Source organism: Neodiprion lecontei, chromosome 7 (assembly GCF_021901455.1).
Source record: "Neodiprion lecontei isolate iyNeoLeco1 chromosome 7, iyNeoLeco1.1, whole genome shotgun sequence".
Classification (NCBI taxonomy): Eukaryota; Metazoa; Arthropoda; class Insecta; order Hymenoptera; family Diprionidae; genus Neodiprion; species Neodiprion lecontei.
In genome coordinates, this window is record NC_060266.1 from 157,831 (window position 1) to 185,600 (window position 27,770).

The 27,770-nt window shown below is 44.2% G+C and overlaps 3 protein-coding genes across 13 annotated transcripts; all 3 read right to left on the reverse strand.

The window, feature by feature from the left end:
• Positions 1-1,596: 1,596 nt before the first annotated feature.
• Positions 1,597-21,324, reverse strand: LOC107223505 (titin-like). 10 transcript variants are annotated; one of them, XM_046745640.1, is made up of 9 exons: positions 21,188-21,324; positions 20,819-21,117; positions 19,224-19,967; positions 14,109-19,141; positions 13,896-13,990; positions 6,951-8,455; positions 6,428-6,635; positions 5,187-6,136; positions 4,886-5,055 (listed from the first exon to the last, which is right to left on the reverse strand). In XM_046745640.1, exons 3-7 carry the CDS (start codon positions 19,964-19,966, stop codon positions 6,617-6,619), a joined length of 7,395 nt encoding a protein of 2,464 aa, XP_046601596.1. In that variant the 5' UTR covers position 19,967; positions 20,819-21,117; positions 21,188-21,324; the 3' UTR covers positions 4,886-5,055; positions 5,187-6,136; positions 6,428-6,616. The 10 variants fall into 10 exon arrangements, 9 of the variants coding, with proteins under 9 accessions (XP_046601593.1, XP_015518676.2, XP_046601596.1 ...); XM_046745639.1 differs by having other exon boundaries at positions 5,149-6,136; XM_046745637.1 differs by lacking the exons at positions 4,886-5,055; positions 5,187-6,136 and adding an exon at positions 1,597-2,763.
• Positions 21,030-23,308, reverse strand: LOC107223513 (diphthine methyl ester synthase). Of its 2 annotated transcripts, XR_006905425.1 has the most exons (4): positions 23,050-23,308; positions 22,137-22,638; positions 21,738-22,029; positions 21,030-21,384 (listed from the first exon to the last, which is right to left on the reverse strand). XR_006905425.1 is itself a non-coding variant. In XM_046745681.1 (3 exons), exons 1-3 carry the CDS (start codon positions 23,182-23,184, stop codon positions 21,800-21,802), a joined length of 867 nt encoding a protein of 288 aa, XP_046601637.1. In that variant the 5' UTR covers positions 23,185-23,308; the 3' UTR covers positions 21,671-21,799. The 2 variants fall into 2 exon arrangements, 1 of the variants encoding a protein (XP_046601637.1); XM_046745681.1 differs by lacking the exon at positions 21,030-21,384 and having other exon boundaries at positions 21,671-22,029.
• Positions 23,309-23,418: 110 nt separating this feature from the next.
• Positions 23,419-27,692, reverse strand: LOC107223504 (probable serine/threonine-protein kinase nek3). Its single transcript, XM_046745652.1, has 7 exons — positions 27,273-27,692; positions 27,030-27,149; positions 26,703-26,744; positions 24,587-26,533; positions 24,350-24,502; positions 24,089-24,239; positions 23,419-23,992 (listed from the first exon to the last, which is right to left on the reverse strand). The coding sequence occupies exons 1-7, from the start codon at positions 27,352-27,354 to the stop codon at positions 23,896-23,898; spliced, it is 2,592 nt and encodes an 863-aa protein (XP_046601608.1). The 5' UTR covers positions 27,355-27,692; the 3' UTR covers positions 23,419-23,895.
• Between the last annotated feature and the right edge of the window lie 78 nt (positions 27,693-27,770).

The following is a 27,770-nucleotide window of genomic DNA, read 5'->3' on the forward strand; positions in this document are numbered from 1 at the left end:
CCTCAATTCTCCTGCGCTCCTGATACCAGAAGTAGTTTTCGCTGAAATTTCTCCGATTTGCTTAATTCTAATATAAAGTGGCGCGAAAATTTGAGATCTCATGCCCTCTCGAGCAAGCATGCATGCCTTCAGTCACACAGCGTCGCCATCACATGCAGACAATCAATCAATCAATGTGTTCCTGTTTTTGGAAGAGCTCCTCGGTTCTCCTGCGCTCCTGACACCAGGAGTAATTTTTGCTGAAATTTCTCCGATTTGTTTAGTCAAAGTGGAAGTAGCCTAATTATAGGCAACCAAACTTACTTGTTTGGTCCGAGTGGACGTAGCCTAATTATAGGCAACCAAACTTGCATGTATGCAACCCGGTCTTGCAGCCATGAAGGCGCCAACCTTCGATCGACCTCCTCGGCTCAGATGTTCTCCTAATACCAGGAGAAATTTATCGCTGCAATTTCTCCGATTTGATTAGTTCTGAGCGGAAGTAGGATGTGAGCAAACGATGTTTCGCGTGAAAGTCCCTAATTATAGGCAACCAAACTTACATGTACGCCATACGGCCTTTCAGGCGTAAAGGCGTGCCTTCGTCGACCTCCTCAGCTCAGCTGCGCTTCTGACACCAGGACTAATTTTTCGCTGAAATTTCTCAGATCCGCTTACGATTAGTTCTAAATGAAAGTAGTACGTTTGCAAGCGATCACATGCCCTCTCAAGAAAGCAGGCATGCCTTCAGACACAGCATCGGCAAGACAATAGATCGCATCATTTTGTTCGTTATAATCGTGTGCAGAATAAATTCGTAGTAGATAAGTGTGTTTTAGAATAATCATTTATTTATTTATTCATCTGTTAGTAAGGATCGAAGAGCATAAATGCCCCTTTACAAAGGAAGTGTATAAAAAAAATAAAAGACATCGTCTTAAATAATTATGCCATATAACTACCTAGAAAGTTTATGACTCATTACATTTGCACCTCTTTTGCATGCCATTCTTAATTATTGTAAAACTTAGTAATAGTACAACGAACGGCCCATTCACAAGCAACTGTACATGTTTTCGGCGTGCGCCTGACGGTCTTCCAAAAGGCGACCCAGCACACGTAATGGCATTTGGGTTAGCCTAGGAGCCCTACCGCAGGCGTGCGCTCTATGCATCCCCAGGTGTACCCACTTCCAATACATTCCTCCAACTGGATTAGCACTTGTAGCTTTGCACCTGTCGAGTAGTACAAATCCCACAAATGCGCTTAGCGACAAATCCCGTAAGAAATTCATTCGTATGCAAATGATATGCAGTCATTGATTAATGATCAGCAGGTAGGAGACACCAGCAGCCAATGAAATTACAATTTTTGACATATCTTGGCTGATCGTCGACAGGAACTGTTTCGTTGGAATTTCAGTTTCACTCCTTAAGCCCAAAAGGTTGGGATAATGGTTTGTATCTAGTCGCAAAAAAATGCGTAAATCTTCTATTTTTTTATACTACCTTTTGCATTTGTCTTACTTTTTAAATGTGCCAAATTCAGTCCCGCAGAATCAAAATATTCCACAGCTGAGAAAGGCTGATCAAAGTTACGCATAAAAAAAAAACACGATTCTAGTACTAATGGTGTTCAATTGATACATCATTATTCATAACATGATAATTCAAATACATACAACATAAATAGAAAATTATTTACAAGTCCTTGAGTTCTTTAGCTTTAGTCGCCAAAATTTTACACACAGAACAGTTTCTCATAATTCAAGTTCATACTTTTACGATAAACACTGTGTTATACATAAATTCAAATACTATAAATTTTAACAAGGTAAGCATATGTAAGATAAGTTTTTTGTTTAGTAATGATACTGCATTCGCACATGCAATCAGTTGGAAATTATAAACAACGTATGCATCACTAATCTTAATTCTGTAACGGATACAATTCGGAATTGTTAACAATATGTTATTTCTCGATTGTATTTCTTCTCCTCTTTCTCATTTACCTTCCTTTTTCGCAAAGCCTGGTCCCGATTACGGTCAAGCGATTCAAGGATTTATGATGATAAATTATCTGAAAATTAACAACTTTCATTGATCGACGAAGATGATAACCACAATAATAATAATAATGATTATGATGACGACACGGATCCTAAGAAGCCTTTCACGTGACCGTAATGCTAGAATTTCATAGTTCACGATATCCAAAATGCTGCATGGATAATTGTAATTACCGAACAAGAAGAAGTCGAAGAAAGAGAAGAAAAGCAAAATACGTAAACGTATGACACTGCATACTATCAATAATTTGTGCACTCTGCAGTGTACATTAAGCACCAAATTTAAAACGACTCTATTATACGTATACGTATGCACGTACATATATTTATTAACCATAAGGTTCCTGTGGAGATTGAAAAAAAAAAATCTAACAATACTAATGGCACGAAAAACAGAGCTGAATTTTCAATGAGAGTCAGATGATCTTCGTTTGTGTGAATCCGAGGTCTGGAGTTCGGCGACACGTAAGTCGGATCATTCATTCGGATATAGTAGTGTGTTCGAGACAGAGTTGTCAAGGGCTCGTTGACTGGGTTGCTCAACAGTTCAAACTCTTCACGCTCGACGTTACATTAACAGAACAGAACCCGCGAGGCTAACACAGGCGGTGCAGCAGGCCAAACTGTGTCAATGCCATCGCCTTAGCCGACTCGCACGCACGCTCAGAGACCGTCCATCGAATCACCTCGAGACATCACCTAAATTGTAGTTTGCACTGAAATATGAAAACAAAGACATATTAAGCGCGCGTAATTTTGTACTTGGCTACGCGCAATTGTTTGCACGCGTAAGTACATACATAGATTGAGATACGTTACTTTGGCTCTAAAAGGGTAGAAGTAAGGAAAAGAAAAAAAATACGAATCTAAGGATGATGATTCACGGACTTGTTTTCTGTATGGTAAAAGGAAACCGGTCCTATAACTACGCCAGTTGTTGGCAAATCTTATTTTTGCACAAATGTATTCCGAGTTTTGCACTGAGACACACTGTATCTAAACGTGTTGAAATCACAGGAGCATTGTACAAAGATCTTTTCGGAGAGCATAATTGTCTACAGAGTAAGACAAAGAGGAAGAGGGATGGATCCGAAGCAAACGATTATTTTTGACGTATGTTGCATCATGCAAAAATTGTTTCTCTGACGGAGAGATTGTTTGTGTACATGGGTATTCCAACAGTCTTTCAGTCACACGAATTGATTTGTACACTGTCAATGTGTACACGGCACGGTGTATCTTATCACTGTATTATACCCCGACCCTCCCCCCCCCCCCCCGCCCTTCACAAATGAAAAGAAAAATAACACTGCATATCGTGAAGTGGATCTGTTGCATTGTTGAATCCATGAAACGCAGTAATCTATTTCTCTAATTAATGAATATTTTAAAAACGAAGGAATTGATTAGAACCTAATGATTAACGACATTTGAATAATGTTCGTCGTTCGATATTTCGCCGAAGCAAATCCTGCATCGTTGTTTGAAAAGGAATGGTACAGCGAAAAGCGAGAAATTAAGACAACTTCGAAAAGATCGCATATCAAAAGTCGTCCCGGTGATCAGTTAAGCGAAGAAAACAATTTGTAATAAACGAACGAAGGCGAACTCCGAATTCTATGGAAAGTATCTTACGTGTTTTCGTTGAGGAAGTTTTTACAGATGCTAGTCGAAGGGTGATCGTTCCAGATGCAGATGATGTATAGTTTGCATAGCGAGACAATCGTGATTTCTCTTTATACTCAAGTATATTACTTATTCTAATAGAATGTATGACTGAAGCGCAGAGAATGCCGGGTGATCTTTTGCCACCGCGTTCTCGAGCAGCTCAAGGGTCACTGGGCGCCCTGTTTCAGCTGTTTCCGGGTCCTGAACCCTCGGAACCCTGCCTGAATCCTGGTGGCAGCCGCGGCTGCGACCTGCTGCCTCTTCCTAACGAGAAACCCCCTGACTCCGGCCTGGATTTTCGTCGCCGATTTCTCCTCGAGGTTCGTCTTGTTCGAGGTGTCCTGGCGCTTAAGGGGCGGCGGGCTGGACGCTTCGGAGTGAGAGGTCCTCGGCGATGTCTGATGCAGGCCTTCCTTAAGCTGCTTCCTGACTCTGTACCCCCGGAATCCGGCTTGAATTTTGGTCGCCGCGGTGTTGGCCTTCATCTCGTCTTCCTGGTCCGTAACGGGGACCGTCTTAAGCGACATTAACTGCCTCTTTGGTATAACCACCGCAGGCAGACGTTCCGGAATTTAGCGGTAGATGCAATTTAGGGCCTCGGTGAATTGCTGAGTTGTTGCTTTTTAATGTGTGTCCTTTTCTCTCTACAAATACGAAATAGTTTCTTCCTTCTCGCTCAGATTCGATCGCTTTCGCCGGCTGCAGTGACAACAAACGAAGGATGAAATCTCTCGCTGAACTGATTATAACGAGTGACAATAAGCGAAGCTCCGAACACTTAGACAGCGCAACGTCGACTGAACTCGCGGCATCCACTCTCGTCCGGATATGTATAAGTTCGACAATGTCGCGTGCGCTTGCGCTCGTGCCAACTCCTGCCCGTGTTACATGCAGTGTATAGGTATATGCTTGTAAGGAATTGACGTTAATGTAGGTACCTACACTCATACAGCATCCTTTCGCGCACTGCAATCGTAATAATATTGAAACTACGTCACTAAAGGTCGTTGAAAACTATACTGCTATGTATCCTTAGGCTTATTTTCGTTTCCGCTTATTGCCATGATATGCCATTGATCACGATTACCGGTACACCGAAAATTCCAACGACTGAACTCGATACATTTCCAAGAGACCATTGAGAAAGAAAGTGAGGCGAAGACGCGAGGCTACCGCCTGTAATTCTTTAATTGGCAGATACATGAGAACGAAGATGAATACTGTGCAGAGCAGCTTCGAATCCCTCCCGCATCGCTTTATCTCGAACTGCATACCACGCGCTGCGGTCACAATATACCGGAGTCGAAACATCTGGCTATTCTTCGTCAAGGTTACGTTCACTGCGGACAAACATATTTGTTATGAGCTCGGCATTGCGTATGAAAGAAAGAGGATTGGCCTGGCCTGGCTATTTCGCCTGATTTAATGCTAACAGAGATCGTTGTGAGGCGTACGTGATCAGCTCAATTACCGATTGTGATCGGTTTGATTACCAATCCCCACCCTGTCCGATTGTGCAACGGCATTCTCATCAACGGGCGATTTATTTTCATCCTCCACTGCTCCTCTTGTTGTCCTCAGCTTTTCTTTGTACATCCCAACGAACAATTGGTATACCTACACTATGTGAACGTAACAAGTGATCGCCAACTGAGATCATTGCGCCATTATCATATACAAATCTTTTTCGGTTTTTGGTCATAAGCAGTTCTTTGACTTAACAGGCGTCAGAGAAACGGAAGACATATAGACTCAAGTGATAAGATTGAGAGAGACTGGGATTCCCCTGTCATTGGACAGCAGCCATGAACGGATTATGTTTACAATACAGTTTGTCCAAGAAACAAGCATCGGTAGTTCAAAGTACGATATAGTGGACCAGAGACATTGGAGACATCGTGGTCGTTGCGGTTTCTTTTTTTTTCACATTCTGCACATCCGTCAACATAGAATACACTTGCGTAGTGCAAAATGCGAGTGGAAGCTGTTGCTGGTTTATTGATTTCGCAAATGGCCTCGTTTGGAACTGTGCAAATGAATCAAGAATATAAATGCTGCCCTTCGAAAGCTCCAATCGCCCGACTCGACGTCGTTCAAACCAATGCGTATCTGTGCAGTATATATTTGCCATTGCCGTGTGCTATTCGTATTCTCCCGTAAAGTAAATCAATTTACTATTCGATTTCCGGCAAACATCGTCAGCAGGTCTCTCGTTGTCTCCTGGTAGAATATACTTCGAATTACAGGGTAACGAATTGATTTCTCATCAATCTAGTTGCCTTCATTGCACAGGTGGAATGTCAAATATATTTCCCAACTGAGCTTCAGCCTATCCAATTGTGCGATCCATAAATCGATAATGGTATATCGGATCTCGTGACACGGCCTCTTCTTCGTCGAACAATATAGAACGAACCTCATCTAGATGCAAACAAATCAATTTAGAATCGTCTTATGCACAATTCAATTTCGAATTCGATAAACTGATTTCATCGGGATCAGGGTTCGATTAGTCCTCACTAGTGTCAAAGTGTGACGTGTTGTAGGTATTCTTGAAATCTGGCGTTCGAAACTCCTTGTCACAACTTTGTGACATAATGGTTTAACGTCGTTTTTTGTAAGCGTATACATATACTCGTGCATAACGATGACGTGGACTATGCGTATTCTTCGCAACGTCCTCCGCGGCGGTGACAGAAGTAGATACTATACCTATAGAACAGTATGCACCTCGACGACGGACCATCCAAAAATACAGCTCAAGGTTGTTGAGATCCCGTCATTTTGGCATGCAGGCTGACGTATACACGAGGCATTCCACGGCCCTCCAGGTTTACTCCGGAATATCTCCTTCTCCCTCTTATCGTTCCGCAAGTATCAGTTGAGTCAATGGTTGAATAATTACGGGAAGGCTTGGAATCTTCATGAAACAGAAATAAGTGAACCGCTTGTGAATGCTACTAATTCAGGATGCACAGGTTTTGGCAAAGTCGCCTCGTTAGCTGTTTCCTCTTCGACCTAAAGATACGATCACTACCATGTACCAAAACGGAAATGCTAATTTGATTTTATGCTCATATGCGATGATCTTTCTGCCGCTGTCGTTACATTGACGCGTCTATCTACCATTATAAAGTAGCACAGGCGACTTATACCTATATTACAGGTATACCAATATACTGAACCTAAATAATTTGCAAAGCACTACAAGTGCGCTTATAGAATTTTAAACTACATTTTTCCCCCTCTAGTTGTGGAATGGCGAACACTTTTATCGTTCGAATATGTTCGCGAAGTTTCTTCCGAACTAGAATTCTCATTTTTCTTTCGCCCTTGAGTTGAATCATCGCGACTATCCTTAATCGGAGCAGAATCTTCGACGCTGCCGATCTTTCCCTTCGAACTCTTGGGCTCCCCGAATCTCTCGTCTTCCGATCTGTCCGATTTCTCCTCAACGCTCTTCGGCACAGTCTGCATCATGGTGACCGGAGATTCGGCCCTTTCACCGCTGGCCTGACTGCCCTGGGATCTGTTGCTAGTCAGCTTCAACAAGTCCCTGGGCGTGACGGTGACTTCGAAAATCGGCTTCATTTTCGAGGAAGGATCGCTCTCCGCCCCGAGGCCAAGCATATCGTCCACGTTCATCGAGAACGACATCGTGCCAAGAGATCCGTCCTGAGGTACTTCCCCCTGTAGTTCGGCCTCCGGACGTTCCTCGACAGAGACACCAGCCTCGGTTTCCTTCCCAACGTCTGGAACTATCGGCGTAACACGACTCGTTTCGAGCGACAATCCGGGTAAATCGACGAGCGAATCCCCCGGTGCGTCCGAGTTAGCGTCATCGGTATTCGTTACCGACTTATTGACATCGTTCGAGTTGCTTACCGACGTCAACGTTATCACGTCCGGAACCATGCCTTTCTCCTCGGTTTTCGAAAGTTCCTCTATTACGACGCCGGTCGCCGGCGTCCCGGAAACCGCAAGAGGCTCTCTGATGCTGGTCGAGCTACCCGCAGATACGTCACTCGAAGAAGTGTTGTCGACCGGTAGACTTTCGACGCCAGCGGTACTCTTCAGTAATGACTGAAGGTCCTCGATCACCTTCAAATTCGGCTTGGGACCGACCAGAGAGTCCGTGTCGTTCGTAACTTCCTCGATGCTGGTTATGAAGTTGAGGTACTGACTCTGGAGGACCGCGTCGTTGCTCGAAACTACGACAAGATTGAGTCCCCGATTAGCATGAGGATACTTTTCAACGATCAAACGAAAGCTCGATTCCCCAACATCCCCCCCCTCGACGCTCGTAGATTCCATGGAATCGTGATTCTTTTCGATTGAACCCTCGCGGTTTTCCATGTCGTTATTATCCTCACCGACCATCAGACGCCGAGCTTCCTTCGCGGTTTCTCTACTCATCGCCGTATCGTCGGTGTACTCGGAAGATTCGGGGCGTTGGCGCTGACGTCCTGCTGATAACTTGACAACGGGTTTGAGGTTTACTGCTATTGATGCAGTATCGCCGATAATCACCGGTAGTGGTATACAGTCATGAAATTCCCCGGTATGCTGAAGCCCGTTACCAGAAAATGCGCTCTCTACCGACAATGTTGTTTTCTGAACCGCATCCTCGCGGCGTAGCCTCTGCCTGGCTTTGTAGCCGCGATAGCCGCTCTGAATGGTAGTCGCAGCTTGGGCTAGTCCGACTTCCTCGATCGGTTCCAGTGGGTGCGGCGCATCCGCCTGTTTAAACAACAGGTTGTTTAAAAAATCTATCTGCTCTGGATAACGATAGTGACTACAGGTATCTATATTCGTGCACGAGGATAGAAAAGGATGAGAAAAGTTGCATAAACGTCACGTGTCAAACAAAGTGACTGTGGGCAGACAGGCAAGCATGCAGGGGTTTCATGATGAGCACTTAAAATCGGTCTCCGGTGCTTCCATTCTTGGAAAAGTAATAATAATAATAATCTAGGCCTCGACCCGTTAATAATTTCGGGTCAACTGGTATCAAGTAAAAAATTACGAACCATCGGACGCTTCGATGATCACGGTATAGGTATAGGTGCAGATTGTGCCATCATGCTCTGCTATCGTGAATCACTTTATCAAACGGTCAAACGAAGACCTTCTACCTATATTGAAACAATTCGTTTCAAAGATGATAATTAATTTGTGCCTAACGTACATGACCGATGCATGCACGCTTAAACATTCCACCTTCATTACACACTGGGCTCAACTTGAGGTCTACAGATCTTGGTATATGTATAATATACCTAAGCATATTAGGTCTAGTGATTGTGGATGTCACCAATTTGATTCATCACCAAATGGAAGAGTGGAAGTCGATACGTGGATAAATATAGAAAAATAAAATAGAGGAGTCACCTCGCCGTTAAATGCACGATGACGACAAACACGTGAAATTTAAGTTCGACGCTGGTTGTAACAAGTTGCGAGTTTTAGAGGCCATAAAATATCCTCGGTACGACGGGCGTTCTACAAAATTGCCCCGGTAATTCCCACCTCGTATGTTACATATGATGAATATTGCGTGCCTCCTAGACGTATACAAGGCTGTGATGCTGATGCTGCTACCGCTGCTGCACAATTCGCGTGATTAAGCCGTCCAATTCCGCGTTGAAAATGATCAAAGGAGAACAACAGCTCAGTTCTCGTAGCGGAATCTTCTGGCTTCACAAGGATTACGAAATCGACGTTTCACAAAGAAGGAAAACGTGGTTACATCCTAAACATAATCTTTGATATTACACACACACACACACACACACACACCTATAATTTCCCGCTCGTAATTCATATAATATGTAATACAACAGGTTGAAAAAGTGAAAAGATCCTTCGGCCTCTTCCGACAATGTTAACGTTTGAGATAACGATCGTTAAAATTAACCCAAATAGCGTGAATTCCACAGAGGCAGTTTTCGTATACAGATTAATGGTGATGTTGCCAGTTTAAACGCCTGACTCCATTGCAACAGCAGCAACATCAGCTTTCGTTCTGCCTATACATATACGTTTCGGAAATAGAGCAATATAACATGCGTGCCGCGGGATGAATAATCGCCAAACTATTACACAGAAACGGCTCTTCGTTTATAATTATCCAAACATTAAACAGATCCGCCTTCAAAGTCTCTTGCCCTTGGGCTGGGGGAGCAGTGGGCGTAGGGGAATCCCATCGGATATCTCATTCCCTATCTGGCACCTGCCACCTGCACAAGTGGCCAGACTTTCGACTTCGCCTCTTTGAAGACCGCCCCGTTGTGATGGTAAGGGAGTTGCCTGTTTTTCATGAAACTAAATCGGTCCGAAACATCGGCTGTGATGAAAAACAAATAAATAACTAACTTTCACCCCGGAGGCGACAAGAGAGAGAAAACGTTACACGATCATGCGTACCGAGAGGCTTGAACGAAGGATATTACTTTACAGATGTAGAAATTATTTTAAGAGCATTAGCCCAGCATGTGTCTTTGCCAAAGCTTCGGATTATCCATCCATCGTCTTTCTACGACAAGCCCGTTCTCTGACGTTTATTCTCTTTCAGCGACAGGCCGTCGTTAGATGACATCCCATTTTACGTAAGAATGTTAATATTACACTGTCCTGGCGTAACAAAAAGAAAGGAAAACATCGTCTGCCGTATATTCGTATGTGAATATAATTGTATCATTGAGAATTGGGGAAAAGGGAGGAAAGAGCAACATTATCGCCGTTTCGCCGATTGTTATTGATGTTTGGAATTCATAAACGATACCGTGATCTCGACCAGAAGCCTTTACTTTGTATTTTTAGAAAGCCGCGCGCCGTGAGCAGCACCCACGTCAAATGTAGATACCGTATAATGTTTACACGGCGGTGCGGTGCTTCTTTTTTCTCATCTCTTCTTCCTCCACCTCTACCTCCTCCTCCTCCTCCTCATCCTTGTACCACTAGGCTTCTTCATTTACCTAACATCTCTAGAATCCATCAACGCTCACGATTTAGAAGCCGAAGATTTTTTAGAGCTATTCGAATATCCCTGGATAGTGTTGAGGATGCGGTTTCTCGGCAGAACATCGTCAGAACCGCTTTCGATAAAGCGATAGCCATCCCTCTATAACAGCGATGAACAGAACGTTAGTTATTTTTAGAATTGAGCGAAGATCAATGAACGATATCCTTTCCGATCCTATTGGGAAAAAAGGAGAAATAGAATACCGCAGCATCTTCTCATCGAGAGATCGCGGAGTAGAATTTTTCAAATTTTCAAACCAGAGTATCAAAGTGAAATATTCACAATATAATTACAACCACTGATCGAAAATTGTTGATTCATTAGGACGGATAAAAAAAATTCGCCCAAGATGTATATCCATCTACGTGAATGTGTTGGTAGAAATGAGGTTGAAGTTAATAACGTTACTTTAACGATGCATGTTCAGAAAAATCGTTACTTGGACACTTGGGATTTTCTGAAATTCAGCTATTTAATAATATAAAAGTCATCCCCTTGAAACTCGTTCTAAAATTATAGAATAAAAATTTTTTCCGTCATGTTTCGTTATGTTAACATTACCAAGTTCAGCCTCCTTGGGAGGATAGATTGTATATTTCACAAGAAGCTATTAAGCGTGCACCACTGTTCATCCTCATCATAATCGACCTTCTCCAGTTTGGCGGGATCGGCCCCTTAGCATCGCTTACCAGACAGCGAATAATTGAAGTTACATACGTATGCACGTATACATAATCTGCGTATAAGACTCCCATACACGCATAGCGTACATGACGAATTCATCCCACGGATATAAAATGTTGTTATCGTTCCACTCGCGGAGCATAACGACTCGGCATTGCTATCAGCACCATTGTGTGCGTAGAGTTATACACATGTCTTCCTGCATGAGTACGTAAGGACCTTGTGAATGAAACAATCTATTATTAGTCTCGAAAGCACAATACATCTCTGCTACGTGTGTGTTTGAACTATTCTCTTCTCTTCTCTTCTCTTCTCTTCTCTTCTCTTCTCTTCTCTTCTCTTCTCTTCTCTTCTCTTCTCTTCTCTTCTCTTCTCTTCTCTTCTCCTCTAACTATATGAATTCATCCTAACGCACAACTCAAACGATTCATTCTTCTTCTAATCTTAATTTCCTCCTTTCTATTATTACATCAATTTCCACATGTTGAAGAAAAATTGAAGCAAAAAATTGCCTCCGGCTTTCCTTTCCCGAAGAAATTGATCAAATGTATTTTATTGTTGCTTCATTTGCGAGAACCTTTTGTACCTAACGCACGTAATAACGGCGTTACAAGCGCATAATAATATTGTGCAGTATTCAGACGTAATAAATCTGATAGGGGGAGGGGAAAAAAATATTTCGGTAAATCGTCGCCTCGGCACGAGCTGTCGGTTTAAAATAGATGTACGTAAATATATATTTTTTCGTGACGTCATTATGAGCCTGATATGTGCTACAGCACCCACTACCAACCGCTAATACTCATTTATACACCTATATACCTTCCGTCGTTGCGTCAGCAAACCCGCCAACTAATCCCTGTCTGACTATTATTATTTACACTCTGAAAATAAATCTCAGAGATATGTGTAATGTATACATGCACGATTATGTATATATTCAATGATAATTTACTTTTTCACCAATTTCCTCTCACCAATATACGTACAGTATAGGTATGATACACCTATGGTGTAATGTATAATAAATGCAAATGTTTTGCCGCAGGAAACAGGAAAACAGATCAACGACGAGGGATAAAATCAAGGTAGGTATAGGGGTAGGTACGTATTAATTAATCCGGATTCGAATCACCGATTGTCGTCTTTACGTATTGTTTACCGCGAAAGCCCGCATTATAATGTAAAACGTGTGAACATGCAGGTATACATACGCGCATATGCAATTCGCAAGGTAACCCGAATAACCGGAAATAGACGATTAAATTGGCTCGGCGTGCGTCGTCGCAGAGTCACGAACGAACGGCTATAACGCCTGGACAAACAAGGTTGAGGCCGTCATTTTTCCTATACATCCGCCATGCGTATGTACACATTGTAGGCATATATACGTATACGATACGATTATAATGACACGTACGCCCCGAGCTTTCGTGCATAGATATGGAAGAATGGAAAAATGAATCAGACGGAGAGACGTAAACACCTGGAATCGATGGCGAACGGTTGTAAGGAATAATTGAAAAGATTGTTTAAACTCACGCGAACGAATGTGAAAATGAATTCTGACCCCAAAGGGGTCAAGGACCCAACGCGCCGCAGTTGAAGAGTCGTTGTTCGCCAGCTGGAAGAACGCCGGTGTGCCTCGTTCACTGCGTACATGCCGAACCTCGTTAAGAATTTTAATAGAAGGAGGCGTCAAATTCCAGGAAGGTGTGCCAAAAAGGAGGGAAAAATTTGTTTTTTTAAATAAAAACAAAAAATATACACGCACAAAAGAGATGAAAAAAACCGAACTTACACACGTCACAATTTTCCCCAAATAATCACCCGATAAATGAGGCTAGATGAGGGGAAAAAAGAATGCTGTACCTACTAATTTGGTTTCATCAACAAAAATATCGCGTTAATTGATTACGTAACGGAACGAGACGTGCTAATGCCTGTTATTCGCACTTCCTGTCTGAACTATGCCTATACATAGCTATATGTGCATATTTTTTCTTATAAATGCCTGTTCATTATTTTCATTAGCACACTTTGAAAACATTACGAATATCCTGCAATACGCATGCGACGACTGTACATGCATGTCGCATGCTGGTACATCTTACTGTACGATAATATGAAGAATTTATGCCTGTGCGAAATTTATTCGAAGCTAATTTCTACGGCGGTGTGTGTCGGGTGAAATTTTGGCACATGTCTACCATCGAAGCAGCTGTTTTCTTTCAGGTAAGAACGCTGGGTGGAAACTCGCAAAGATAACGAAAAGAAATTGAATCAAGATTAACACTAGAACTACCACACCAGTCAACTCGACTGGTCTTTAAAAATATGCAATAATAGAATACGTTTACATCAATTTGTGAAATTTTTTTTATTACCAGGTATTTTTCAAAGACCCGTCATTTTGACTGGATTTGGTAGAAATAGCTTCGTCTTAATTTCTAATGTTAAAGTCTGACTTACCGCAACGCTGTCCTGAATCGAGGGAACACTGTCGAGGGTGGAACTACGCCGCTGAGCACTCTGGAGCCGCCTGCGAGTCAAAAATCCGCGAACCCCTGATTCCCGAAAAAGATAGCACAGGAGAAAATTAGTAGAGAGAAAATAGGAACAAGTATAATATGTGAGAGAAATGTAGGAGGTGGTGAAAAATAAGAAAACATTCCCTCTACTCACCGGCCTGAATTTTTGTCGCTGCGGAATTGAATGTGCTACTTTCTGTGGTACTTTCCTCACTCGCCGTTAACTCAGGTACATAAATATGGTACTCCATTCGCTCGCCGGATGTCCCGTCGTCGACGAGGATGTTCGTAACTACTTCCGCCTTCGGGGGATACGCGGCCACAGGTGCAGCCGAAACCGCGGGCGTCTTGATTCCCTCCGGAATCTGCAAGCTCTGAGATACCAATTTCGCGTCATCTGTTGTCTTTTCATTCATTCCTTCATGCTTCATTTTGGTTTCTCTGATGATCTGTAGTTCTTCAACGCTTGATCCTTCGATTTTCTCTTTCGTTGTTTGTGCTTCATGTACCATTTCATCTACTTTTTTAGATTCTACTTTAGGCTGTTCTTTGGGTTCCTTTTTAATAGACTTGTCGTCATCGTCTGTAGGCATTTTGTCAACCGTGTTTACCGGCACTTCTTCATTTATTTCCTCCACCTTTTCAATCGATTCTCCTTGTTCTTTTTCACGAATTTCTTCAACTATCTTTCTCTCACCTTTTTCAGACATTTCCTCAAGTTCTTTTTTCGTCAATTCTTCACGCGGTTCCTCAGGTTCGATTTTGTCCAGTTCCTTGTGTACTTCTTCAGGTTTACCTTTAGCAAGTTCTTCATGTACTTCTTCAGGTTCGATTTTGTCCAGTTCTTCGTGTACTTCTTCAGGTTTACTTTTAGCAAGTTCTTGGTGTACATCTTCCGGTTTACTTTCAGCCAGTTCTTCGTGTACTTCGTTAGTGATCCGTACAGTTACATTTGCTGATACCCCTTCAGGTACCGTTTGGGGCTTTTTATCCTTAACCACCTCGCTCTGAATTTCTGCAACCGCCGTTTTAATCACTTTTCCAGGTAAGTCTTCATGCAGTGTTACAGTTTCCTGTTCAGACACGTTTTTCGCCAATTTTTCATGTACTTCTGCAGGTTCCTTCTGAGAAAATTCTTCACGTATTTCTACTGTCATGTCCGAAAGTTCTTTTCTAGCCCCTCGTTCAAGTACTACTTTAGATTGTTTTTTCACCCACTCTCCGTGTACTTTTTCGGATTCCTTTTCCAATACCTCTTCATCCACTTTTCCATGTTCAGTATTAACAACATCTAGATTCACTAGCTCGACCATCTTCTCAGATATATTTTCAGGTGCCTTTTCAGTTTCTTTTTTGTCTACCGTTTCAGAAATTCGTCCAGCGACTTCATCCATTTTTTCAACCACTGCTGTAACCTTCTTTTCACCTCCCCCAATTCCCAGTTTCAGAGTCGCCGAATTACTTTCACCGTCAATATCCGCATATTTAAAACCGATAACATTGGCGTCCGGCTGGGTGATGTAGGCGACGACTTTGGTACAGGGATCTTCTCTTACGACAACGTTTTCCTGGACAATAGTATCTCCGCAAACGGACTCCTTATTCTCATCAGCCCCTTTAATAAGTGCAGAAGTTTCATTCTCGCCGGAAGGCTTGCCAGCGTCGCTATCTTCTTCGGCAGTCGGATCGTCCGAAAGTTGAAACGACGAAACGGTAATATCCTGGAGTGAGTCTAAATTGAGCTCTGGAACGTGTGGCATCGAGCCATGGCACTGGGGGACCAAGCTGTACAGATTCTTACCACCGTCCTCAGCCGGCTGATCGGTAATCGTGGTTTCCTTCACCTCGTTCGACGACTCCGAGTTTCTGGGGCCAATATTCACCGCGCAAGAAGGCGAGGTCACCGACGATTCGGGCGCCGTTATTCCACCGTCGTCGGATATTGTAGTCTCCTTCACCTCGTCTGTCGACTCGGTGGTCGTCGAGTCCGTGATGTTTCGCTGAAGCAGGCCAAGAGCCGACGTCATGGTAGGCGACGTCGTCCTCCAGGGTCCTTCAACCTCGGCACGATTCTCTGTCTCAACTCTGGAACTTTCCAGAGATCCGTTATCCCGGTTTTCAGACGACCGCCCCGCCTCTTCGTCGACCAGACCGCGGCTTACATCCTCGGGAATGGATTTCTTTGTGTATTCCATAATTGCAGCGGTCTCCCGGTTTTCAGAAGCATCATCGATCTCCTCCGTCTCGGCTATGTCGTCGAGAGTTGGAGTCACGGCGTTCATGGGAGCGGTAACGACGCTTCCTGCCCCCACAGAATCCGTCACTTCTTTATCGTCTTCTTCTCTAATCAGGTCGAGATCCTGCCTGGGTATAATTACCTCATTGCTCGTCTTCAATCCTCGAATAAAATCAACGTCTGTGTGAGGTGACCCGACGATTGTCGCCTCCTGGTGAACGATCTCCCCGAAATTATCAAGGATATTTCGCAGCGATATTTCACGACTCTCTTCGGTGTCTTGGCTGGTTTTCGAGCGGGTGTCCTGCTCCTCGATTACGATTTCAAGTGTCTCCGACGACGGCGTGTCCGTCTGTCTATCGGGGATCACCACCGTCGTTACTGAGTCCGGTATTTCATAGGGCGATCCTTCGGTAAGGACGTAGGAATTCCCCAACGAGTCTGGTGTGCCCGAAGGCAGCTGTTGCCCATCCGATTTCGCATCTGGTGTTTTACTCTCGTTTGTATGCTTATCAGATTTTTCCTCCCGATCTTCACCGGCGTTCGTCGAACTTTCTGTATTCTGACCTAAACGTGGTGTTGAGCGATTCACTTCCACTTCGGCGACGAATACTTTGATTGTGTCCGTTTCACTTGTGGTTGTAACGTACTCGGTTGGTATCTCGAGAATAAACGGAGTCTTCGGAACGGAATTCCTTGTCGTCACTGGATCGTTTGGGTTCTCAAATCCGTCGCCATGATGGGCAGTGCCTATTTGGTCAAGTTTTCCTTCTTTCCCAGCAAGATCGAGGTTTCTCAACCGTTTTGATGCTTCTTCAACTTCCATCAGCTTCTCCTTCATAAATTCTGCAGGTTTAGTTCTGCTCTCCTGAATCTTCTGACCCTCTGAACAGGTTGCTTCCGTATTCATCACCGGTTCCGCCTTCACTTCACAATCGCTTTTTTCTTTTTCAGCGACATGCGCCTTAGGATGCAGTATCTTCTCGATTCTCTGTTCTGTCGCTTCGATTTCCATAAGTTTCTCCCTTATTCCGGCGTCGACGCCGGTTCTTGGAATTACGCGACATGCGGAATCCGATGGTGTTTCGATGATTATAACGGTATTCTCAATCGCTGCCGGTTTCTCCTTAGTTTCAGCGTTATTTCCGTCGTCCCGAGTCTCCTGAATCTCAGGATGCAATATCTTTTCGATTCTCTTCTCCGTTTCGTCAATTTCCATAAATTTTTCCTTCATTCCCGCCTCACTTCTCGACTTCAGAATCTCTTGAGTCTCACGTTGCAATGTTTCCTCGACGTTTATTTCGGTATTCTTAACTTCAATCGGTTTCTCCTTCACATCAGCACAATTTTCTTCTTTATGAATATCCCGAAGCTCAGAACGCAATATTTCGTCTATTCTCTTCTCGGCCTTTTCAACTTCCACCAACTTTTCTTTCACCCCGACATCAACATCAGAGTTTCGGGTATCCTGATCTTCGGGCTGCAATATCTTCTCAATTCTCTTTTCAGCTTCCTGTATTTCAATCAGCTTTTCCTTAACCCCAACGTCTATTGTTACTCCCTGGATTTTCTGCGTCTCCCGTTTAGCACCGGAATTTATGGCATTCCTGAGGCGCTCTTCTGGCTCTTGTATTTCCACAAGCTTTTCTTTGACAGACGCAGCACCAGCGTTGTCGATCGAACTTCGACTCGGCTCAGCCGTCCGTATATTCTCAATCTTCTTCTCAGTTTCCTCGATTTCCCTCAACCTCTCGGTTATCCCAACGCTTGCCTGATCCGCACCAAACGTTCCCACCTCATTCAGCTTCGACTTGAGCTCAGCAATGTTGTCCCCGTGTTCATCAGGCTCGAGCGAATCAGGCCTTGGCGACGCGTTCTCGCCGATATCCGGAGTGACATTCAAGCTGTCCTTGAAAATCTCCTCTGTCGGAGCGTCGGGTAGAATAAGCTCGACTTCAACCGCGTCTATGAGAGCAGACGGATCCCCATCGATTGTTCTCAAGTCGAGAGGGCCGCCCTTCGGTTCCGGGATTCGTACCGAGGCCTGGAGACTGGGGAGAACGAGTTCCTCACACTTTTTTGGGGACCTGGGAAGCTCGGGAGGAATCGGAGGCAGTACCAGGTTATCGGAATCGGTTCGCGACACGCTTCTCGAGGTATTCTTCGAAGACGGAGGTCTGACGGCGGGCAAGGAGACGCTGGGCGAACCGACTGAAGCCTTCCTCGCACCGTCAGGATGATTGGATGCGTCTGATTCACCGTTTCCAGTGCTCCGCTTCGTGGATCCTATACGCTCCTCTTCCTTCGAAATCGCGAGACCCTTGAGACTGCCTCGACTTTCGACAGACTTTGTACCTTCGGCTATTTCGCTCTTCGTCTCCTGTTTCACTGGTTCACTTTCCGACGCGAGGGTTTCAATACCTTCTAGGGAATCGGCACCCGCCGACGTCTTCTCCGACTTTGACCGGCTTCGTCGCCGCGTCGACTTTCTCGAGCGTCTCGTAGCCGACATCGCGCTTCTGCTCCTGACGTCGTCGGTCTGATTCGACTTGTCAGATCTCGTCGAAGTGCTCGTCGACTCATCGACGGACTCGTATCCCCTACTGCTAGTTTGTCCAACCGAAGATCTCGCGCTCATCTCCCTTACCCTCCTCAGTATCGACGGCGCCGCATCGTCGATCACCTCCTGCACTCTGTCGACATAATTTGTCGATCTCAGCTCCTCCAGACTTTCGGAAGAACGGAACTTGTCAAGAACAAACCCCCGGACTCTGTCCATGCTCAGCGTCCTCGGGATCTTCGCCAGTGACCTCGATAAGGCTTTGGCGTCAGTCTTCTGCTTTTGATTATCCGTTGCGTTCGTCTCCTTTTTAACTACACTCGTCAAATCATCCTTATCGTCCTCCTTCTCTCTCTGGACGAACTTATCCAGCGATTTCTCGCGCGAGGATCTGAAACGCAATTACAACGCAGTTGGGAGAATAACGATCATAAAAACACGATTATACTCTCGCTGCTTCAAATATTTCGTACCTCATCAGTGTCTTTTTCGACCCCCCTGGATGCCTAGAGCCAACTTCACGTGTGCTCCGACTGTCCTTGCTGCTGTTCCGGTTCTTCCTGAGCTCGGACTTGATGTCCTTAGCCAGGAGGTTTCCTGTGCCAGTCAAGGTCGGAATCTGCGAAATGATTTTCGGGTTTCCGTTCGAGTCACTTTTCGATTTGTTATCCGAAGCCACGTCCGCGTCCCTGGGCACCCGCCTCTTGACGAACCTCTCGCTAGAGCCGCGCCTCTTCTGACTAACCGGGAACGTGTCGACTCCAGCGTCATCCCCGCGACTGACTTTATTCTCCTTCTCGTTTCCAAGAGCTCTGACCTCCTCTGTACTGACCTTCCGCCCTTTGTCGCCGAATATGCTTCTGTGTCGCTCAAGGACTCTCGCAGTCTCGTTCATCGACCACCCGCTGCGTTCCCTCATACTTTTTTCCCCTGGAGATTGGGCGTCGGTGCCGCTCCGCTTTTTCAGGGACTCGTTTATTTCCCGGAGAGCGGCGGTATTCCCGCTTCGCCCCGGCAGGCTGCCCACCGCTCCGTACCCGTCCCGCAGTTTCAGCAGCTCCTCGAAATGCTGCGCCGCAAAGACGTAAATATCCTCCGGTCGGTGTCGTATCACCTCCCGGGTGAGGCCCTCGACGGCAACCGCTAATCCATGCGGTACCCGCGGCGCCATCACCAGGTCGCCAGAAGTCCGGAGATCCCGTTTGGCCGTACCCATCCTGCAGAGACAAGATATAAGATTTAACAGAGAAAGAGGAGAAGGAGGATCGCCGTACAAAATTAGATTTGACGTCATCGAGTTTTCCATTCTTTTCGATAATTTACCGGCTATACTTTACGCGTCAAAATAACAAGCCTAAAATTGTAGAATGTTTTTTACCAAATCTTAATAACTGCATACGTTCGATAATTTGCATCGCTATTGTTCGGAAAAAAACTGGCTATTTGTGTGTTCAAGATTTTAGAAGAAGCTATACTTGTCGAATGCGTGGGCACACGTAACACTCATACACGCCATATGTATAGAACGGGAATAAATTATTACACCAATGATAACTGATAGGATAATAAGTTAATAACGCTATACCTATACGTATAACGATTCCACAGTGCTTGTATAGCGTTATAAGATTTGAGTATTCCAACACCGCCAGAAACCGCCTGCAACCAGATATTCTCCAACACGTATGTATATATATATATATATATATATATATATATAGATCGAGAAAAGTTAATCGACGTACAAAGAAACATGTATATTGCGGAGGAACCGTCTGTGCGAAAATTATTCACACAAGCAGAAAATCAAAGGAATAAAAATAATGAAAATTTCCAAAAATACAATATATAATTCGAACGCCTGCACATCCGTTACTGGTCTCGCACGAGATCTGTTCGCAACGTTCGAATAGTACACGATTTGTAAAGTGGACACAATGTTATCTCCCTCTCTCGCTTTCTTTCTTTGCATAAACATCACCATCGTACTTATTTTTAATACAATTATTACAGAATTGGCGAATCGATGCCGTCGATGCTTCGTTGTCTGATCGCGTATATCGATTACCTGATGTGCAAGAATGCGGAATTAGGTTGACCTGCACCTGTCTGTACGGGGCGTTCTCTTGAAACACTGGGCGGTCGGCAAGAGGCGACGAAGAGGTTTGACAGCGGCGAAAGATTACCCACGTTTGACAGAGAGACGAGGTCGGTTGGTTCACCTTCCCCGGCGGTTTCACCTTCGCCGAGGGACGACGGGCGCGCGATCGATGTTTTTCCATCGATTGCAGAGAGAGCGAGTGTCGTGCCTGTGTACTTCGGACTTGTGCAAAGGCGACCGCGAGCTGCTCAAGCCACGCTACTACCCTGAAATCGATAACACTATGTAACATGAGCAAGGGTTTGAGTGTTCGCGATTGCCTGCTCGTTCACCCACACCTGGGAGGATAACTACGATCCGTATGGATCGCCGGTACTGCTTTTGACCTCGGTGACCTGGCACGCGACCCTAGCCAACGCCGACGTCTTTTCGGGGTGACGGATGGATTTGCGTAGGTAATTTGATATGCTAAGGTATTGCAAGATACCACCCGACCGTCCGGCGTACGCCTCGTTATCTCCGCATCGTTCGACCTAGAATAGCATCGATAAGTCTATACCGCGTAGAATTCGAATATTTAGACTCTTGAAAAACTAATGCCGGTGCTGCAGAGCTTCAAAATTACTGCTTCATACGTCGCGGAGCGATTATTTCCCCTCTACTGCGATAGAAAATACAATACAAACGTTGTTGATCTTTTCCATCGAGTTCTGTTTACATTGAAATTTAAATCATCTTGTTCTGGAATATATAAGGCAGCGTTAATTTGCATGCGAATACTCAACATACCCGCTTTAAATATAAAATGCCAGTAACTGATAGGCTTTAAAAAAAAAACTTCTTACAACTAAGAAGTGTTTTTTCTTTTTAACAAAAGCTGTATTACACATAGTTTTCACGTCATCTGCAACATCAAGCACGGTTTCATTTCTAACGCTGAAATTCACGTCATGGGCTCTCCTTCTGTTTTGTCATTTCTTCGAATTTTTCCTTGTCCGTCGCATACTGAAGAAGATATTCGGCCTCCAACGGATGCAGAATCGGACCTGTAACAACAAGGCAGTGCAACGGTGGCCCGAGATCTGCCTCTATCATTTCGCGCAGAGAACAGGCAACGATTCGCTGATCATCGGCCCCGACGCGCGCCAATCCCACGGCCAGGCTGTCGCCAGTGAAAGCTGTGGAATTAGAAATATAAATGTCCAACCGTGTCCATTTTTAGCATGCTGAAATTGAATTTACAAATTTTTTTTACAACCTCAAACTAACAAACTAGATATCCTACCTAAACCTTTTTCGCCAGCTTCAATCTTCCTTTCGACAATCTTCAGTAGCTGATCGGCAGCTTCGGCAACGCTCATGAACCTCGGAGGCATGTAGTCCTTTTTCCGTTTCAGAATGCTCTCCAGAGTGGGTTCCTTTACTTTGATATCCAAAAGACAGAGAGTGTGAAGACCACGTTCCCTGTTCGTCGCTATTTTATCGTAGAAACTATCTGGCTCCCAGTTCTCTATCCAATAAGGAATCGAGACAACTTCTCCGTAGGAGTATAGCTGCAGACCGCAGCAGCCAACTGCATTCAATATAGAGGCATTGTGAACGACCTGAACTTGCACCCCCTTCTCTCTCGCCCTGAGAACCAGATCCGTGTGAGTCGTCGCTCCGAATGGATCGCCAACGACAAGGAAAGCCACCTTCTTTACTTCCGCTTCGGCCAGAATCTCGTCGGCCCCGCTCTCGACCAGTTCTCTGTCAGCAACAATGACTGGTCTGCCATAAAATTTTTCCTGGAACAATAAAATACGTCATAAGTATCCATTGTCGTCAATTTATCTAATACATATGGGTCTCGGGCAAAAAACTAAGAACTCGAAAGAGGAAAACAATGAAAATTCTCAAATTCAAATATTTTTTTCGCATATACGCGCACGATTCGAATCAAATCGAATGTTCGAACCTGCTGACAGTGCTGCTACCTGACAGGGATGAAACGAGACTTAAATGAAACTTGTTACACAGATGATAAGCTTTTAGGAATAACAGATATTTTGTTTACTAAACACTGTAGAAAACCTTATTTTGAGCTAGGCGTTGTCGAGCCTAGATTCAAAGTCAGGCTAATTTAAGTTTGATCAATTGAATTGATAATTGATGAATAAGAGTCGTTGCCAAAGGTAAAACTAAATAAACTATCTCACCAAAGTCTCATGCCCGACGGTCAGTACCGACGTGTAGGCCTCCAGATAGACGCGATCGCACTTGCGAATTATTTCGAAACCCTTGACTGTCACGTCCTTAGCGTCACCGAGGCCTAAGCCTATCACGTATAACATTGTTTAAGAAATAAATATTTCTACTTTCACTTTCGTTTTCCGTAAAGTGTTGTTTGTTTTCGCAGTGTGATTGACTTGGAAGACAGACAGTCCGCCATGCGCAGATAAATTCCGCCATTTAGAACGCAATCGATATAATCGTTATGCTGCAAACGATCGAATCGAATCGATTGTCACGTGACCGCGCGACACGTTATTTTTTTGAAATTGAAGCATGAAAACTGGCCAACGGGATACAAGCAACTATTCACCTCTTTTATTCTGACAAGGTCCGGTAGTTTAAAAAAGAACCGAAATAAAAAAATACTTTCCGCATACAGTAAACGTTTGGAACTTAACGAACTATTTATGAATTATTTGAGTATTACTTATATTGTAGTATAAATACAGAATTCCTTAGTTTGTAACTTGAAAAGAGAAAATCCCATCGTTACTTCAGATTTGAAAACGCAAGTGAACGCCATGAACGCACTTATAATGCTGAAGGAATTCCGTATAATAATATTAACAATAATAATATTATAAAAACTCAAATAAAAACCATTTCATACTGTACATACTGTCTAAGCAATAAAATATTTAAGTATAATACATGCTCAATAATTGTTTGAGATTTTTTCCATCTTTCCTTCTTTTTTTTGGTTGGTCCCATTTCATCACCTTTTTCTTCCTTCGTCTTCTTCTTAGATTTCATTGACACTCATTTCTCTACTAATGTAAGTTACGCGATTTCATCTGAAGCTCAAAACGCCGATTGGTTCGCACCCCTTGCAAAATTGATCGATTTTTGTCCTGGATATTTTTATTCCTTGAAACCAAAAATAAAGGCAAAACGAATAAAATAAAGCAAATAAGACTTCACTTTTCTCACAGAATAAGAAAGCACCGAAATTTTTGTACTAACCTCACAGCACTTGATGGAGGATTCTTCTTGATTGCTGTCCGGGCTTCAACTTTTCTTAACTTGAATCCGAATCTGTTGTAGCCTTCACTCTGCTGGGTGGTAGGTGCAGGCTTTGGTGTGCTTGGCAGTGGTTGGAAGTCCGATACAAGAGCTAAAGATGTATTTAGGAAAAAAATCCATTGGATTGATTTGTAGTTGTAGTGATATTCAATCGCGACAAAAATATTATTTTCAACTCTTACATCTGCATTTGATACTCACGTTGGAAAGTCCGAGCAGAAGACACCGTACTGAACTCGACGTGCCTCTTGGCGACACGTTCCTTGACATCGACGAGAGATTCCATTTGTGCAAATTTCTTCTGATGGATTTGTGCAAAATTAGGTATTCTTCTAGGAGCAGGTACCTTAGCTTCTGAAAACCAAAATCAATAATTGTGGTGAATTAAAGCATCGATAACGTCTATCTAAAACGGATGTAATTTGATATACCGTTTACCTGTTTTTGACGTAGAAACACCTGGTTGCCGGGGTCTACTGAGTCTGTTAATGGAATCCTGAATGGTTTGATTGAATTTAGGAGTTTTGTTCAATAAATTTGAAGCTGAGTTGGACCTTCGCTTGTTACTGCTTCTCAGCTGTTGATTGATCTCATTTCCTTTGGTCAGAGACCGGGATCTCCTGTGTTGACTATCCATGCCAACACTGCCTCTAGAGCGCCGGGCCGATTGGACAACTCCAATCCTGTGCCTGGCGGGCGTCTGTACAGTGCGTACAGATTTTCTGACTGAACTGGTACCAAGGGCAGGCGATGAGGTGCTGGTTTTCTGAGCTGGGCTGGCAAAACGAACACGGCAGCGTTTCTTTGCATCTGGAGTACAATTGCTTGGCTCCATAGCAGAAAACGAACGTTTTCTTGACTTCTGTAGACTAGGCGTCTTGGGCTCAGCCAGTTCATACGTTGCATCCTTTTCTCCCGATTCGCTGATCTTCTCTGCGTTTTTTTCTTTCTGTTTGAGAGTCAATTCCACAGATAACTCGTAGGTGCCATCCTTGGCTTTAGAACTATCATCAAACATGTCATCGCTCATGGCGATTAGTCCAAGGGATTCATCATCGCTCGGTCTGGATTCCTTCTTGTTTTCCATAACTTGAGATATTCTCTGTGGCGTTATCATGGGGCTGCTCGTGGAGCCAGAAGAAAACGTTATAAAATCAGAAGTAAGATTCAAGGAGCGCCTTATCCGACTCCGAGGAGTCGTTGTTGGAGAAGTCTCAGCCAACTCCAGTAAAGCCTTAATTTTGTTTGGAGGGACACCGAAAGGTGACGAAGTGGCAATGGCGGCTGCCGCTTCCTTCGATACTGGAATTGGTCGCAGTGGAGTTCCAGATGACGTTATCGGCGAGCGTTTTTTTGCGGTGGATTTTGGCCGCCTTGGACTTTCCGGCTGGGAAAGGCTGGATCGTTTCACATTAACCGGTGTTGAGATTCTGCCTCTAACCAGCAGACCACTTTTCTGCAACGCGGCGGGTGTTTTCACAGGAGATTTACGGACTTTGGAAGCGGGAGTGGGCAACCTTTTGGATGGCGTTTTAAGGGCTGAGGTTTTGCGGCTTTTTGACACTTTTGGTGACACAGAAGGTTGGTCGCTCAGTTCCTTTCTAAAATCCATCAGCGCAACAAAGGGATTATTGCAATCCACCTGCATACTAGTGGTCTGTGTTTCTTGAACAGTTTGTCCTATGGAAACACTCGACTTGTCCGAAGTTGCGGGCGATTCGACAGTTATCGGCAGCTTCCTCGGTGTCTTGGAAAGCCGTAACGGTGAGTAAGAGTGCGTCTTGGGTGAGCCAATGTTGAGCGGGGATTTTTTTGGCGTTTTGGAAGACCTGTGCGGTGTCAAGGTAACTAACATCGGACTGCTCTCAGGCGTTACTGTGTCGATAGGGACAATGCCAAGCGGCAAACTCTGTTCCTGTTCCTTCGAAAACGATTTCCTTGGTGTCTCTTTAACTTTTCGATATTCCTCTCGATTTTTATTCTCATCTGCATCCTGAATTTCGTCACTTTGCCCTGGCAATTTACTGTGGTAGCTAGGATCAGGTTTTTTTTTCGCCGAAAAGGTCTTCGCTTGTAACCTAGTTAACTTTACAGGGGTTTCGATTAGAACCAGCCAATTTTCAGTCAACGTGTTGTCTGCCACAGCCAATACCCGTTTTTTTCTATCCGTTACGTTACGCTGCTGCGGTTTTAATTCCGCCACGGATGTTCCGCTAATGTTGTCATTCATTTCTTTCCGCAACCTCGACCTTAATGGACGATTTGCTATCTCCGGCTCTTGCAAAGTATTAACTTTGTCAAGTTTCAATTGTCCAATCGGCGACTCAGCCTTGTTCTCACTATCGGAATCGCTCGAGCTTTTTGTAGGCTTCCGTCTACGGCTTCCTGAAAGTTTTGTAAATCAGGTATGAAAGATATTCTCACTCGATATAAGAAATAAAGCTTCAGGCTGTCCAGCGAGTAAACAATTATTGAATTCTCTGAGATTCTCAGATCCTTTAATATGCTGGACATCCTGAACCGAACGTTGTGACAAGCGACAAATTCATCTTACTAGTCGACACAGCAGTGTTGCCTGCGTTCTCTGGCAAGGCACCTGCAACAGAACAGTAATATATTTAAATTATATAGGAAGAACGGTATTAATATTATAATCATGGAAAATAGGACAAACTTGTTTTCAAAATACTTTGATCTTAATCACAAAAGTTGTATGAGGATAATTTCTGATTGACTGATTTTCCTTTCCCCTTTTAATGCAAGATTAAATAAACAACAGTGCCAAGTTCGGTCACCCTGTTATCAAAAGTTGGACAATCATATGATGAGATACAGTTGTACAAGATAAAACACTGAAGGAAAGTAAGACGTTTATTTGTACTTTTTCGATTGCGTCCCGATGCGGTTGACGGTGTTTTCATAGTCTTTGAGGAGGTGTTCGACATCGCCGCCGGCAAAGCTTCCGCATTCTCGTTGTCATCGTCGATAAGTGTCCGCTGATCTGAAATTTTAACGGAGACGATCCATTGGTTAGGGATGGCGAGGAACTCTTTCCATTTCTCGCCGTCCGATTTGAGAGGGCAATCTAACGGCGCGTGTTAATATTGACATGCTTATTGCTTACGCTTTCGAGTGAGGCGTTGGAATTGTCGTTGGGGTGCCGGCATGCCGCTCTCGTCGCTGCTGTGCTTCCTCTTCCGCACCATGTTTACCTTTCCAGAACCACAGGAACGTCGTAGACAGCGTTGAACCGATCCGCGATAACCGACGACAATTTTCACTGACGGATCAGAATTATTTGACGGCTAATTAAAATCTGTCACCCGTCTCTTTTCCCGCTATCGTTGCTTGCTCCCGCTGTTTTGCCCGTTTTTGCACCGCCTTCGGCGTTGAATAACGCTTTTCTCGTTTCAAAGTTTGAAACCGTTGATCGGGGCGCTGCTGCCAGCTGCCTTGGCATGAACTCGATTCATTGCCTTAGAATAACGACTCACAAGTGTATCCAGGGACATGCGTGAAAACGCGCCATATTTTACAGTCGAAAACTTCTAACAAGTCACGATCCCAACTATCGACTCGTTCGCGGGGTGTTGAGTGAATTTCATGCCTTCACATACTCTTT